The following is a 14574-nucleotide window of genomic DNA, read 5'->3' on the forward strand; positions in this document are numbered from 1 at the left end:
TTTTTTTTTTTTGTTATTCCCGATCCGCTGGTTATTTTTAGGTTTTTTATTTTTATTTTGAACTAAACGATATAAAAAAAAAGTTTCATTTTTATGAGCGACTTTTTCAGTGGAAGAAATTTAAATTACTGTTCATGATTTCATTATTGATCACACACATTAGGAAACCACTTTTTCCTTTCTCTACGGACTAGGCCTGCTTCGGATCTCAGTAATCTTATAGTATACCTTTCAACTCGAGCATTACATATGCCACCATTGACAGTCTAAATGAGTAGGACTCACAAGAATCAAACTATTAGAGTGTTGTTAGCATGACACTAAGGCCGACCAACCATATTATGCCCCTCAGGGTAGAAGACTCCAAATTGATAATTAAAACCTCAAAATCTTTCTCATGATGCTTTGAACTAAATCCATAGGGATGTCACTATGTCAGTGGATTGAATATGTTTAATTATTGTAATTTTCAATTAAAAACTTTTTAGCTAGATGAGCTTGTAGAATATCTTACTGGTTAGATTTGTATTTGACATGCAGTTTTATAGCCAAATTAAATCCGGGTCTGTGTTTGGTGTTTGACTGGGATCCAATAAAAATACAACCCAGATGTCTTGTCTTATGGTAGTTGGGTCGGTCTTGAAAAATAGGATTAAACGCGCGTCGGACTGCATGGCAATGACTATATAAGACCAAACATCATTTATATGTCACCAACGTGCCCAAATTTCAAGAGGGACAACAACTGGATCTGTCAATATCAAGTCATATCTAATGTCTGAAAATTTTCTCAAGGAAATTAAATTAGTGTCCCTATGGATGAAAGGAATTGGACTGGGAAAAAAATGAAATCTTGATGATAAAAATATTCTTCTTAAAACTTATGTATAAAATTCGTCGGAAGTGAGATTGAACTCAAATTATCCTAATCCTAGTGATAGTTCATCTTCATCCCTAGCGGAATAATTCCTCACAACAGAATAATAATTCTCAAAACAGAACATTATGTTTTAAAGTTTCTTGAATTTACTTTAATCCTTCATGTTTTACTATTCTCATTGTCAAAAAGATTCCAAAAGAGTTCAAAACCTATGGCGCGACAATATGCAGCCCATGCAGCAAGAGAGAGCCTGACTGTGATACGCATTTTGACCCATTTGAAACAAGAGAAACCACACTGCCTTTTAGGGTTGGGGTAGTTTCGAGTTCAATGTGTTCCTGGATCACATGAGAACACAAAAAATGTGTTCCTGGATCACATGAGAACACAATGTTTTTTGTTATCTTATACAGTGGTAGCCAGGATTTTCTTTAGGGGCGGGCTGACAGTCCAACTTCTAGATCAGGGTAGGGTCAAATTGAATTCAAATATAAAAAATACATAACGCAATTAAAAAATTATATTCTTTTCAATATAATTTTTTTTCAACCCGGCGAGTCAACCAACTATGCTTATGCTGATAAGAACACAAACGTTGTGTTACCTCTAAGAGTTCAAAACCTTCTTAATAAGAAACTTTGGGGGCCTAGTGTTAAATTATTAAACTCTTTATGTCAGCAAATACCAATGAACCTGTTCTTTTGTTTAATGCAGATGGGCTCAGTTCTGCCAACACTTGTTTAATGCAGATGGTGCGGTGGGCTCAAGCCATGGCCCCCAACACTTGTTTAATGCAGATGGGCTCATAATTTTTGTTTTCTATTTCTCTATAATCAGATGGAAGATTTGGTGCTTAGGATCACGCAAATAAAAGCGTATGAATATTTGTAAATAATTTTTTTTAAGAAAAAGCAAGGTAGTCCCAACGGAAATGATTTCAATGGGCAATAAGTATAGGATTTGATAAGCATTTCAAACTTTTCCTGCAATAATTGTTATACATGTCGGGCAGAATGAAAGCTGGCACCTTTTCAAAAAAGTTGGAGTTACTATACCATTGCTTCCTTTTTCTTCTCTTGTAGAAAATGAAAGTTGAATCGTAATTTTATTCAGTGGGTAGTACTTAATGCATTTGGATCTGAGATTCCTCGATTCCACATGCATCCTTGGATTTCTATTTCTGCTGTAGATACAATCCAAATCCATGACGGCAGAGTGCGGGTTCGAGGTCCAAGACCTGATTCAATATCCAATATGTTCGGCTGTAGGCGGCAAAATACTCCACCGCATGGTGTGACATGCCCCAGGCTGACCTCTTCAACAAGGATATTACGTTATTATATTATACTTGAATTTTCAGTTCATCCATGTTCCCTACTGCTAATCATGGAAGAAGCTGTCATAATAAATCCGAATAATGTTCAAAAAATTCATTGATATGAACAGAGAAGCTTTTTTATGAAGAAATTTATTTGCCTTTGCAGCAGCAATCTTTTACTTCTTTAATAATGCAGACAAAACTTCCCATCTTTAATTAAGAATTTTGGAAGCTGAAAATTGTTTTATACTTTGATTACCGAGAACCTGTCCTTATGAACACCTTGATAGATGGAGTGTTAGGAACGACACCCTCTCTCTAACTCACTTAAGAAAGAGAAGAAAAGACACAAGAATTTTTACAAACAAAAGTTTTCTTACGTCCATGGCTGCATTATCAGAGAAAGATAAAAAAAAGGAGGCAGCTGTGCAAGTACTAGGGCTGCATAACAAGCCGAGCCAGCTCGGGCTCGACTTGAACTTGCTCGAAAAAACTCGGCTCGTACTTGACTCGTTTATAAATGAGCCGAACTCGAGTTTACAAAGATACTCGAAACAATAAACGAATCAAGTCCGAGTTTCAGGAACTCCACTCCACTCGGAAACCAGTACTCTATATAATATTATCAAAGCCAGTTTCACAAGTTACACGGGTTGATGGTTACAAGAGTTAATACTAAACTAGTTAACGCCTAAACGAGTTAAATGGATTAAACGAGTCGGGTTCGAGCTCGATTTTGTGTGGTTGAGTCCAGCTCAAGCTTGTTATAAGGATCTCGACTCGAGTTCGAGACGAGCTCGAGTTTATTTAGCCGAGTCGAGCTCTAGCTGGGCAAGCTTAAGCTCCACTCGGTTGGTGTGCAGCCCTAACAACAAGTTCATCACATTCAAACCACCAGCCCACGCTGGACGAGACGATAGAGGGTCTCATATCAATGTCGAATCATTATCATATGTGCAATCAAATTTAAAGGCCCGTATGTAAAAAATTATTAAAAATGTAAATCATTCAATTTTTTTTTATTAATAGACGTTGTACAAATTTATAACGTAAACAAATGTTACATTAAATGACACAACAAGTCGCCGGATAACGCGCGAGTTATGAGCTCGAGGTCATAGACATGCAATGAATTGCACAACCTTAGTTATTTGTGTTTCAAATTGACCATATACAGTATGAGTCTCCATGGAAAAATCATACTTCTGCTGCTCTTATGTTCTGCTCCATCTTTATCTCATTTTCTGCAGTCTCATTTTGAATAATTGACTGCTCAATAATGAAAGCTTTCAACTATATTTGAACGTACGTATGCTTAGTTTTATTTTGTATGACATGCTCGTAGTTTCAGAATGTTTCATTATACAATCGCCGTTCCTTTCATATGTTGCCTATGATACAATCTTGTTTATGAATACACAGTCGACAATGGAGAAAAAGACGAACATCAATCGTGCTAATAACTACGATGTAAGAACATACATAATATCATGTGTACACTCTATCCTTATCTTGTTAATTTAAAGCACTCAAAGTTCCATCATCATTGGTTAATTTACTCGTAATATGTTTCACAGAAGCCTGCGAGCTTTTTTTTGGTGTTCAGTTCTCAAATGTTATGACAGGTTGAGCTTATACAGGTAAAACACTGGTTGTTTTTATTGCTCTTTGTTTTTATTTAGGTAGATCACTGTGAACAACCTCCTGGATTTCAAGGGAAGAAGCTGTTAACCTCCTGTCCGCCATGGCCGCAGAAATCAAATCGTCTCTCTAGTGCTCCTCCCTTCATCATCACCAACAACATGGATGGTGGAAGGAACCAGAAGCATTCAAGCGAAGTGGAAAGCCGTAATCGAGAACAGAAGCAAAATCGTGGTCCTGATCAACGACCATCATTCAGCAGAATGCGGAAATCTTATGCATCTGCAGGAAGAAGGCAGTCGATGGTTCGCCAACGCGTCGGCTGAATTCCAGGCATTCCGCTATCAATGACCGTCATATCCTTGTTTTATGCGACTTAATGTTTAAACAAACAGTGGATCTCCACAATACCTGAAAAACTTGGATTTCATATCCATTGGGGTGAAGGAGGTGGCACCTCAAATCCGCGACTTGAGATCTTGGGTGATCCTCAGTGTAACAAAAGCACCCTGCAGGTTGATCGGATACGTCCCCTCTCTTGCACCCCATAACCAGACAAACACCCATCATACCAGTTCCGGACTTGGATCAAAATATTTGGATCTGAGATTCCTCGAAGCATCTTCTTGATAACTAAGATACACAGCTGATCGGAAATTCATGCTTTCCGGGATCTACTGCTCAAACAAACGGTGGATTTCCTAACTGTGGATTTGAAATCCACGTTAAGTAGGGTCCGCCATGGCAAACAGACATGGGCATGTAGATAGAATCCAAAGCCACGACAGTAAATTGCGGATTTCGGATCTAAGACCGGTCCCACTTCACGTTAGCAATTTCCATTGTGATCAACATGGGTAGAAAGCAAGTACTAAGTGAGGGCCCTGCTAGATGGCTTAGGCTTCAAATAATTTCGTTTAGAAATATAAATAAATAAATAAATAAATAAATATATATATATATATATATATATATAGGTAAATACTTAAATTTCCCGCACCAGCCTACATGTAGCTCTGTTCTGTGAATGGGATGATAAAATACAAAACCAGAGAAATAATTGGCAGGTTGAAGATATGAATATCGAACAGGAAAGAACAAAGAGACACAAGAGGGAGCCCACACAGCACTGCATGTGCACAGGCCATGGGTTTAATCATACTCCATCACATGGGACAGACCTATACAAGAATTAGGAAATGTTCTTTTTCAGGGCTACCTTTCACCTGTAATTCCCAAAAAAAAGTTCATCTTCTGCAAGTTTTCCAATAAGAGCTACACCTTTAAAAAAAATTGTCAAATAAAAGCTTAAAATAAGCTTGTGAGAAAAAAAAATGGTTGCTAAAATAATAAGAATGTTATTACAATACTGAAATATAATTGCTATCGGAAGCTCACTTCATGCCCTTGATTGGCAGGTTTGAATGAAAATGTGACTTATTCTGGAAACCACAAAATCTACTACTGTCTTTTTAAACTATAAGCAAAAAGTAGGCTCAAATAATGGAAATTTCCCAAAAAACTTACACTATAAAATTGACTTGTGTTTCACCTCAGATCTGGCCATAGCATACTGATTAATGCACATATGTACAAGCCATGCTGGGCTCAGTTCAGGTCCCACGAGAACAATAATTGGTCAGATACTCCCTGTGCCAATAATTTCCTGAATAAAGGGAAAAAATCTTGCAATTATTCGCTATTTAATTGCATTTTCTATCATGCACCTGAAAAGATTGGGAGATATGATCCAAGTGGCTCAAGTTGCATTTGAATTGCCAACAATCTTGATGAAGATCTGCGCTTAAAGGTCGTGTCTAGTCTTGTCCCATGTTATAACTCAGAAAAACAGTCAGATCTCCAAAATGCGCCCATTGGGGAGTGTTTGATTACTTCAGGATTTAGATCTACCAATCTAATGTGACAAGAAAACCACACTAAAATCCAGGGTTTATCAAACTAAGAATTTCACACATTTTATTTAGATTCAGAGGGGTAGATCAAAAGTAATCGAGCAGCCATTAAGAAATTCATGTAAAAACGTTAAATTGGAAGAGATGAGCTCGTAAAAACCATAGCCATAAAGGGTTCTAATTCTCTCTTTAGTGGAAGAACAGCTTCCTAAACTTTTCCTGAAAAAGTAGTGAAGCATTTAGTTGGTGGTGGCCAACTAGCCTGTGAACAAAATCCAAGGAAGAATAAGGTTTTCCCCCTTTTCAATGGAATAAAACATCATCTTTCTAAGGTGATGTTACCTTTTGTATTTTACTGAATAAAGTATTGACTTTCCAAAAGGAGAAGGAATCTGTTAGTAAAACCTTCTATTTTCCAAAAGAAATCTCACTAGCCTTCCAGTAATTAACAACAACAAAGGGTCCATGGTCCCTGTTCAAACACAGAGAATAAGAACTAGCAGAAGTCCAAGGACTCATCAATAATAATAACGTCTCCTTCATGCTTGCTCGAAATGATGTTAAGAACATGGGACGATGCTGACCTACAGGCGATGTACTGTAAAATTTCGTTTCCTGTCAAGGATTCAAACTGCACGAAATTAGGCTTTTGATTTCTGTTTGTGGTTTAACATGTAACTTCTATTTTGACCATATGTGAAGAGGCGAGTGGAATAGACCATACATCGGCTTCACAAACAGAAGATTTCTTGGAAGCATCCTAGTTCTCATTATACAGATTCATGAAAATACAGACATGCTATTCGATCTGCACCTGCAAAATAAGCCCCATCCTGTAAACCAGCTGAGCTTAAAGCAGTAAGAGATCAGTTGGTCGATATGGGTCTCCTCCACAGATTGCCGCAAGGAACAGAAATGTACTCTTACCTGAGATTTAACTAGAAACATGTGAAAACCACCTGTTTATTTACACTTGTCTTCCAAAGGAACAAATAATTAATTCAAACATAGGGGCCAACTTAAAAATGAAAGGAAGCACAGATGAGCCTTTTTTCTAGGACAGAAAACAGAGAGGTCCTTAATAGTTAATCCTGCAACTTTTGTGGAAACAGCGAACTCAACAAAATTCCAGACCTTCCTCTTAGGTTTCTGCTGTTGAGGTGGTCCAGTAAGTTTTAACAGCTAGAAGGATCTTCTCAGGATTAAAGGGCCCAGTCTCATGGTCCTTAATGTCACTTTTCCATCTCATTCCTTCTATTATGCCTTGAATCTTGACAAGAACCTCAACAGTGTCCCTGAATATTACCGTTCCTTCTGGTCTCAAAATCCTATCCATCTCCAAGAGAATGTTGGTTATGTCACACCTGCATTTTAAGAACTTCATCAGTAAGGCCTCAGACGGTGCTAAGATGCCAAGCAGTTAAAATATATTCCTTATGTATCATTAAGAAGTACGCAGATAGTTTGATTGTGTTACCTGTCCTGATAGATGCTAAATATGCCACCGGCATGGATAAGATCATAAGTTCTAGGATATGTGGAGAAAGCCTCACACCAGTCTTGGTATGTGCCAATGAACCCTCGTTCGTAAATTGCTCCAAGAGTATCATGCTTGGAGTTGGCAGGGATAACATTCATTACCCATACAGGAGCATCAGCCAATGCAGCTGAAAAACCTCCCAGATGAGCATTCATGTCCATGATGTTTCTGTAACGCCCCTGTGCAAGAGATGGAACAATCTTCTTGTAGTAAGTCAGACGTTGTTTCCACAGCGCATTATCTTCTTTGAATTTATTGACAGTGATTTCAGGGATAGAGCCACTAGAAATTCTCGGTGGAACAGCCATTGCCCTCTTAGGCCATTTCTCCAGTGCTCCTCCAGCCACTTCATCTGCACTTTGTACTTCAGGAAGTGGGGTTATGCATGTTTCCATCTTTTTGTACCTTTCAAAAAGATAAATCAAGCAATATCAGCAAGAAATTACTATTTACGGTACACAATAAAAAAATACAGAGAAAGATCCAATTACCAAGCAATATCTGGATTATCTTCCTTGCAAATATGTGGAACTTTATAGACCTTTCTACTCTTCACACATTCAATGTGGTTAATGGGCTTTTGCCATATAGCAAGATCATTCTTCTCCACAACCTTCTTCCAGCAGAGACGCTTGGCTGTAGCCTCAATCGTGTCCTGTTCTTTTTTCAAATCTTCCTGAGTTCTCTCCCATCCTTTATAGTGCTTTTTCCAGTTAATGGGAGGGCCAGATAATATCCAGTAACCGCCTGGTCTTAGAACTCGGTCGACTTCAATCAAGTAAAGACCGTCTGAGAAAGGAAAATGATGGATCTAACAGGTTAGCAAAAATTTTAAGCATGACCAAAAGGAATTCTGCTAAGAGGACAAGGACCAGCCATGAATACTATACTGTTAAGTACCCATAAATGGTGGTCAGGACTCTTCTTAACTACAGAATATATTACAGATCCAACAGATCAACAGAATTTAGGAGCAGAATGGTGACTAGAGAACCAAATAACCAATTTGCTACAGATTCATTAGCACAAGAAATGAGCATGGTTTAAGAATAGCAAATTCAGAGAATGTCCAATAATATCCAGGAGATAGTAGACCAAGGAAGGACGGAGGAGAACGCTCACCAAAATCATACCAAGGTATCAAACACCTTGAACAGTGTGCCATGTCAAAAGCTCGGGCAGGATAAGGGATCCGCTGTGATGCCATCACTCCGATCATTGCTGGAACTCCTCTCTCTAATGCAAACTGAACCTGTGCTTCATGTGTATCCCTTGGTGCAAATGACATTGTCAAAACGTTTCTGCTGAGCAGATAAGCACCCCAACTGGCCACCTTTATCAACCATCCACCAGAACCAATATCAGATTGAACCCATTGGATTTGAACAACAGCATAAAGAGAATAGCACAGAAAACTAACAGATTAATCAAGTTCTAAATTTCTAATACACGACATAAAGCTATTGATAAAGGAAGCTAAGGACTTCATCAGATCAAGAAAAGCCATGGCAATCCAACACATCCAAATAAACAGGAGTAGGAAGGGTCAAGGATCTTACCCCACATCCAGTATCAAGAGCAGTTCTGATCGATCCCGAAGCAAGTGGGATAAGCTCGGCAATGTCATCGATATATGCATTAGCACCTCGTGTGAACATGGTACCTCCACCCGGAAATCTGAATTTATCTCCCTCAACTTGAATCCAATTCTGAACAGCTTTTTCAATGGTTAGCTCCTTGTGTGGGACATTGTCAAACCAAGCATAGTCCCTGCTCTGAGGCCATCTGAATGGGTTCTTATAGTTAGCCGGAGCAGGGATCAAACACTGCAGGACCTCATCCTTTGCAGGACAATGCCGTTCCCGGTACATCAACATCTTCTTCTCGAATTTTCTCGCCCTGATGGGATCTTGACAGGGGGTGTACTCACTATATTTGCTATCGCAGGGACGGAACTTCCGGACGACAGGCAAAGATTCATTGGCTCCGAGTTGATGGTGTGCTTCAAAATCCAGCGTCGATATTGAAGATTGGACAACAGGACGGGCATAAGATTGAGATTTAGTGTCACAATCCACTTTCGGGCTTATGCCCATGCGATCTACAGTAACAGAGGAGGAGTTCTGCCATGCTCCAAGCAGATAGAAGATAACACATAGAGCACTAACGCCTAGAACCCATGAAAGACGCCTTCTCTTTGATTCCAAATGGTGGGGTTTTGGAGAGCCGCCCCCGTAGTCTTTAGCCATTTATCCTGTCATAGTAGCACCATAAACAATATCACATACAAATAAACACACACACACACACTCATGCCCACTACCTAGATAGCAAGGTTAACCAGAGGTAAAACCTACAAAACTAGATGAATAAGAAACAGATCACAGAACTAAGAGAAAAAACAAAGCCAGCCGGCCATTTTCTGTCATTCAAGAGCTGAAATAGAGATTGCGAAGGTGGTGGGTGTGTTGTTGCATATCCATAAGCAGAGCTACGAACGGTAAAAAACAGCAAAAGAGAAAAAGCAAAGTCACCCAAAAGGCCTAACAAGAGGTTCAACGTTAAGATTAAGAAGAACAGATTTTCAAAGATCTTTCAGGAAAGGAAAAAGAAACAGCCCCTGATAACAACCCACGTCCTAAAGAACCAAGAGGAAGAAAAGGAAAGCTTCCTATACAGGCCAGAAACGCTCGCTCTATCAGCAGACCTGTGGTTGTTAGAAGCACTAGTAGCGCAGATATCATACATAACATAAAGATTCACACACCCATCAAAACAGACAGGACGGACTCTTACAGTAAACTTTTTCATCACAAAGGAAAAAAATATATGCATCTACATTAAACCTGCAAGTGTGCATCAGAAAGGATCCGTCCAATCAATAACAGAACTCTGAACATCGGAAATGAAACCCAAACATAGACATAAACCCAGCAGAATGTTAGAACAAAGACACCGGTCCAAAACAGAACCAAACAGGAAAAGAAAGACACCGGTGAGAACCTCCAACCAGGAACCAAACACCCACCTCAGCTTAGACAACAGGCAACCACCATAAGAAACCTCAACTCGCTCCCGAGCTCGAAAAGGCTAAAAGCCAGAGCTAACAAGCAGATCCAGCTCCCTCCTCGGTTCTTAAAACCACCCTCGGAGAACGTCCCTCCTATAGAAAGAGAAGGAGAGAGCCCCGACTTGTGTGAAACACCAAAAAACCCATTAAAAAAACCCAGAAAACCACCGACACAAAACCTCCTAAAAGTTGATGAAGGGAACCCCACGCCCACACTCAGACTCAATGATAGATGAGCAAAGCAGCCTGTAAGAAGAGAGGGGTAAAAGAAAAAAACATTGAAACTGTTAAGAAAACCCACAAACCTCTCCGTTTTGCAGTCCCCAGACAAGCCTCCCCCTATAAGCGGCTTAAATGGTGAATATATTACTCCCTTTCTAGCGTCCTACCTGTAAAAAATGGAAGGGAAGAAAGGGAACCAAACAATATTTTACCCGAAAATAAAGAAGCCCACCATTTCATTATTCTACTATACGACTCAGGGAACAGTGGAAAAGTATGTGGTCGAGGAGTTTGTTTAGACGTGGGGATCACCCTTAGCAGCAGGATGAAGTTTTGGTTCGTTTTGTTTTTCAAATTTTTGCTCTCTATTTTCTTAAGTTTTGGTAGTTTCCTTGCTAGAAATTTGTGGGTCTGGCTAAAAACGATAGGTGGCAGGTACTCCAAGGGGCAACAGTGGAGGAATAAGAGGAGACAGACCAGGGCGGCAGGGCCAGAAACACTTGGTGCAAGATGAATGGATTTTTTTTCCTTTTCTTTTACCTTTCTTGCTTTTGTTTTCTTATCTTGCTTTTATTTTCTTATGTGCAGTCAAATTGACTCAATTTCTAAAGAAAACAGGAGCATTGCCCAAATGTTCTTGTGCCATCTAGAAGCATTAAATAACAAGCTGATGGAACGTCAAGAACTTGAACTCACGAAAGATTCAAGCAAGTCGGGGCACCCTTCGGCGAACAGAGAACTAGATCTCCCCCTCCCATTTGGACGCCGTTAAAACCATGTCCGGAAACCTGGTTTTAATAGTAAACTTAGATGAAAAACCTACTTCGATGCTAAAAACCAGGCTTTTAGTTAATGGAAACGGGATCATAGATCTTGAACGGACAGTTTTCTGGCCCATCCTCCCCAATTCCTGTTAGGACCAGAAATATCTATAGTTTTTTAAGGGTCTTGGGAAGCTCAAATTGAGCTTTTTGAGACTCCCCATCTGAATTAAAATCAGATCTGAGACTCTGAGGCGGATCGGAACCACCAGAACTAACTCTCCATCATGACGACGAAATTTTTCAAACGCCTTTAAAGAGAATTTAATTGTCTTGGATCTGATTTGGGATGCCTCGGCTTCTTGGAATCATTAATCAGAGGTGAAAGTGAAGCGCCTGTCATATGGTTTTAAAATCAGACTGCCGATGTAATAATCTTTTTTTTTTTTTTTTTTTGAAAACGGGAAATAACTGTTCTTCCATTTAAGCCCGCTCTTACATTTATAAAACTAAAAATCAGGGAACCTTGAGATCCGAAATGCTCCTGAAAAGATAAATTAATCTTCAATATTAACGTTGGTTGGCAAGAATTTCTGTTCCCAACACATCACTCTGGTCAAGCCCGCCAAGGATCCATGGTGGCATGTGACGCCAGCATATTCAAACTTGCAAACACGACTTTGACATGTAGGGATGATCTTATTTAATAGTTAATGAAGTGCGCATGTTTCCGTTGATTAAAACCACTAACGAAGTTCGTGCATAACTGGTTGAGTACCAGCCCCTACGTGAAACCTGCAACAGCTTCAAATACTCAAGGCAAGGCAAGGGACAGGAGGAGCCATGGTTTTTTGTTCCTTACCGATTAAAGAAGTTGGTGCTATGTATTTCAAAACTACTTCAAGCAAGATATGATCTGAGATATAACATTTCAAAAGGTTATTCTTGTATCTAAGATTGTACGAAAATATACTTACTTATAAAAGGATTTGTAAGTGATTAGTTGTTTGGGTTTTTAAAAGTGGTTTGGCAGCAAAAACACCAGTATCTATGCATCTACAATGCAAGTTCACAGAAGATTAATGAATCTACTTCAATCCTACCAAACTACCCTTTAAAGTACCAAACTGATCAACTTTTGATTAGACCCAATCTAATCTTTGGCTTGGAACCAGATTTTCCAAAGTAGGATTGGCCTTGATTAGACAAGACCTGACAAATATGGTCATTGATCCAATGCTTGTCCTAGACCTAAGAAAAGCAAGCAGGAACTTGGTACTTTTGTCCCACTTTTTTTTACTGGTGTCACAAAGCAAAGTAGAACACGAGTTGTTTCCGTTCATTTAATTTTGACCCTACCCAACCTACAAAGTAGGGCATTGGCCACTCGTCCCGTAGAAGCCAACAACTATTTCACATCTCCCTTTTGGGAAGTATTGAAAAGGAAACCCCGCTCTGACAGCAGTAATAAATCTCTCGCCCTCCGTCCCAGCGGTGAACGACAAGCAGGTCAGCTGTCGAACTGATTATATGGATCTGGATATCAAACTTAGGTCCGATACTGCCGATTTCTGAGTTGATGGATTTGGATTACTGTGGGCATGGGTCCGGATGTGGACTTCCATTTGGCGTAATGCGAGTAAGACCAAACTTGGGTCCGAGTCCAACACTGTGGGCCATCTTGGCGCCTTGATTTTTTTGGGGACAGGGTTCCGGTGGGTGGACCCACGGACCAAGTTGGCTCCCTCTTGTAGAGGTCAGGGTTCGGTGGGACGTGTGGGCTCTACGATTTGCTTTGCTGCATCGGACAAAAACCACAGCTAAGGGTAAGGAATGAATGAACTTAGACCATGATGGCCTTTATTTGTTTTTATATCCCCCCATGCCGCTAGAGATAGTGTGCATAAATCACTGATTAAAAAAAAAAAAAAACTCACTTGGCGAAGCTGCCCATTTGGTGAATGGATCTGTTCACCAAATCAAGTGAATTTTGTCAAGGTTATTTGAAATTATATGTAATTAAAATAAAAAATTAAAATTTGTCGATACTTCACACTTGGTGCTACCGAAAAATGGACCATCGGGCTGCTGAAATTGGTCTTCGCAATTCGATTGGATGTTAAAACCATCATCTCTAAGGTTCAAAACTGCTTTTCCACTTAGGTGTAGGGGCGAACAACAAGTCGAGCTACTCGACTCGTTAAAGTTCGGCTCATGAACGAGTTTGAGCCGAGTCATTTGCTTAACGAATCGAGCTCGAGTTCGTGAGTCGACTCGTTCAAATAATCGAGTTGAATTCAAGCTCAACACGTAATTGTCGAGTCAAGCTCGAGCCTTAATCGAGTTTGTCGAGCCTTAATCAAATCAATATATTCAAACGAGCTTACGAGTTTGTTGAGCTCGAGCTCAACACGTAAAGATGAATATTAATTCCATTCAAACGAGTTTGTCGACCTTAATCGAGTCGAGCTCGAGCTCAACACGTAAAGGTGAATATTAATTCTATTCAAATGAGTTTGTCGAGCCTTAAACGAGTCAAGCTCGAGCTCAACACGTAACCATGAATATCAATTTTATTCAAACAAATTTGTCGAGTCTTAGTAGAGTCAAGCTCGAACTCAACACATAACTGTCGAGTCGAGCTCGAACTGCTTCCGTCAAGCTATTTTCGGGATCGAGGTTTCATTAGTCGATCTTATTTCGAGCTAACTAAACTCGAGCTCGATTCAGCTTGTGTTCACCCCTGTGCTTAGGTGATAATATGATCATACCCATCAACTAAAGTGCAACTTTTACCACCTTTACCACATAGAAGAGTACTACCCATAATAATTGAAAATGATAGATCAAACTTTCATGAACCTACCAACTTGACCAGTTATGTTATACCTTTCTTCTGGTCGTCATGATATAAAATGACCATGCCTATTTTGATAGAGTAGTTTAAATAAAAAAGTGGATTTTAGATTTACTTCTTTCAAATTTGTTTTAAGTACTCCAACTTTCCTAGTCCGAATTAGAAAAAAAAAAGGCCTTAACCTTCTAAGTTTTCTAATATGGTTTATCTAAATCAGAGTCACGGATTAGATCTCAATTTAATGAAAGCGCGTACCTTTCGTAACGTGCCTCTGGCTCACGTTTCAGCTTTTGTCAATAAAATCGAAGGCAGAAAGGTTCTCCCCTACGCGTATTTGCCTAAAAAGCCGAACTCAAAAGCCGATAAACCGGC

At 39.5% G+C, this 14574-nt stretch overlaps 1 protein-coding gene across 2 annotated transcripts; it reads right to left on the reverse strand.

Annotated features, from left to right (window-relative positions):
- Positions 1 to 6659: 6659 nt before the first annotated feature.
- Positions 6660 to 10850, reverse strand: LOC116260718 (probable methyltransferase PMT18). Of its 2 annotated transcripts, none has more exons than XM_031639156.2 (6): positions 10668 to 10850; positions 8852 to 9546; positions 8415 to 8625; positions 7784 to 8081; positions 7230 to 7697; positions 6660 to 7116 (listed from the first exon to the last, which is right to left on the reverse strand). In XM_031639156.2, the coding sequence occupies exons 2-6, from the start codon at positions 9539 to 9541 to the stop codon at positions 6894 to 6896; spliced, it is 1890 nt and encodes a 629-aa protein (XP_031495016.1). In that variant the 5' UTR covers positions 9542 to 9546; positions 10668 to 10850; the 3' UTR covers positions 6660 to 6893. The 2 variants fall into 2 exon arrangements, with proteins under 2 accessions (XP_031495016.1, XP_031495014.1); XM_031639154.2 differs by lacking the exon at positions 10668 to 10850 and adding an exon at positions 10321 to 10660.
- Positions 10851 to 14574: the final 3724 nt, after the last annotated feature.

Source organism: Nymphaea colorata, chromosome 9, assembly GCF_008831285.2.
Source record: "Nymphaea colorata isolate Beijing-Zhang1983 chromosome 9, ASM883128v2, whole genome shotgun sequence".
In the NCBI taxonomy this organism is placed as follows: domain Eukaryota; kingdom Viridiplantae; phylum Streptophyta; class Magnoliopsida; order Nymphaeales; family Nymphaeaceae; genus Nymphaea; species Nymphaea colorata.

What these genes read in the sequence shown, in the direction of transcription:
- LOC116260718 (XM_031639156.2), bottom strand. Translation starts at nt 9,541, where the DNA reads ATGGCTAAAGACTACGGGGGCGGCTCTCCAAAACCCCACCATTTGGAA. An exon ending in CTCTTGATACTGGATGTGGG is followed by an intron (nt 8,626 to 8,851) that starts GTAAGATCCTTG and finishes TGGTTGATAAAG; the next exon opens with GTGGCCAGTTGGGGTGCTTA. An exon ending in GATAATCCAGATATTGCTTG is followed by an intron (nt 7,698 to 7,783) that starts GTAATTGGATCT and finishes TCTTTTTGAAAG; the next exon opens with GTACAAAAAGATGGAAACAT.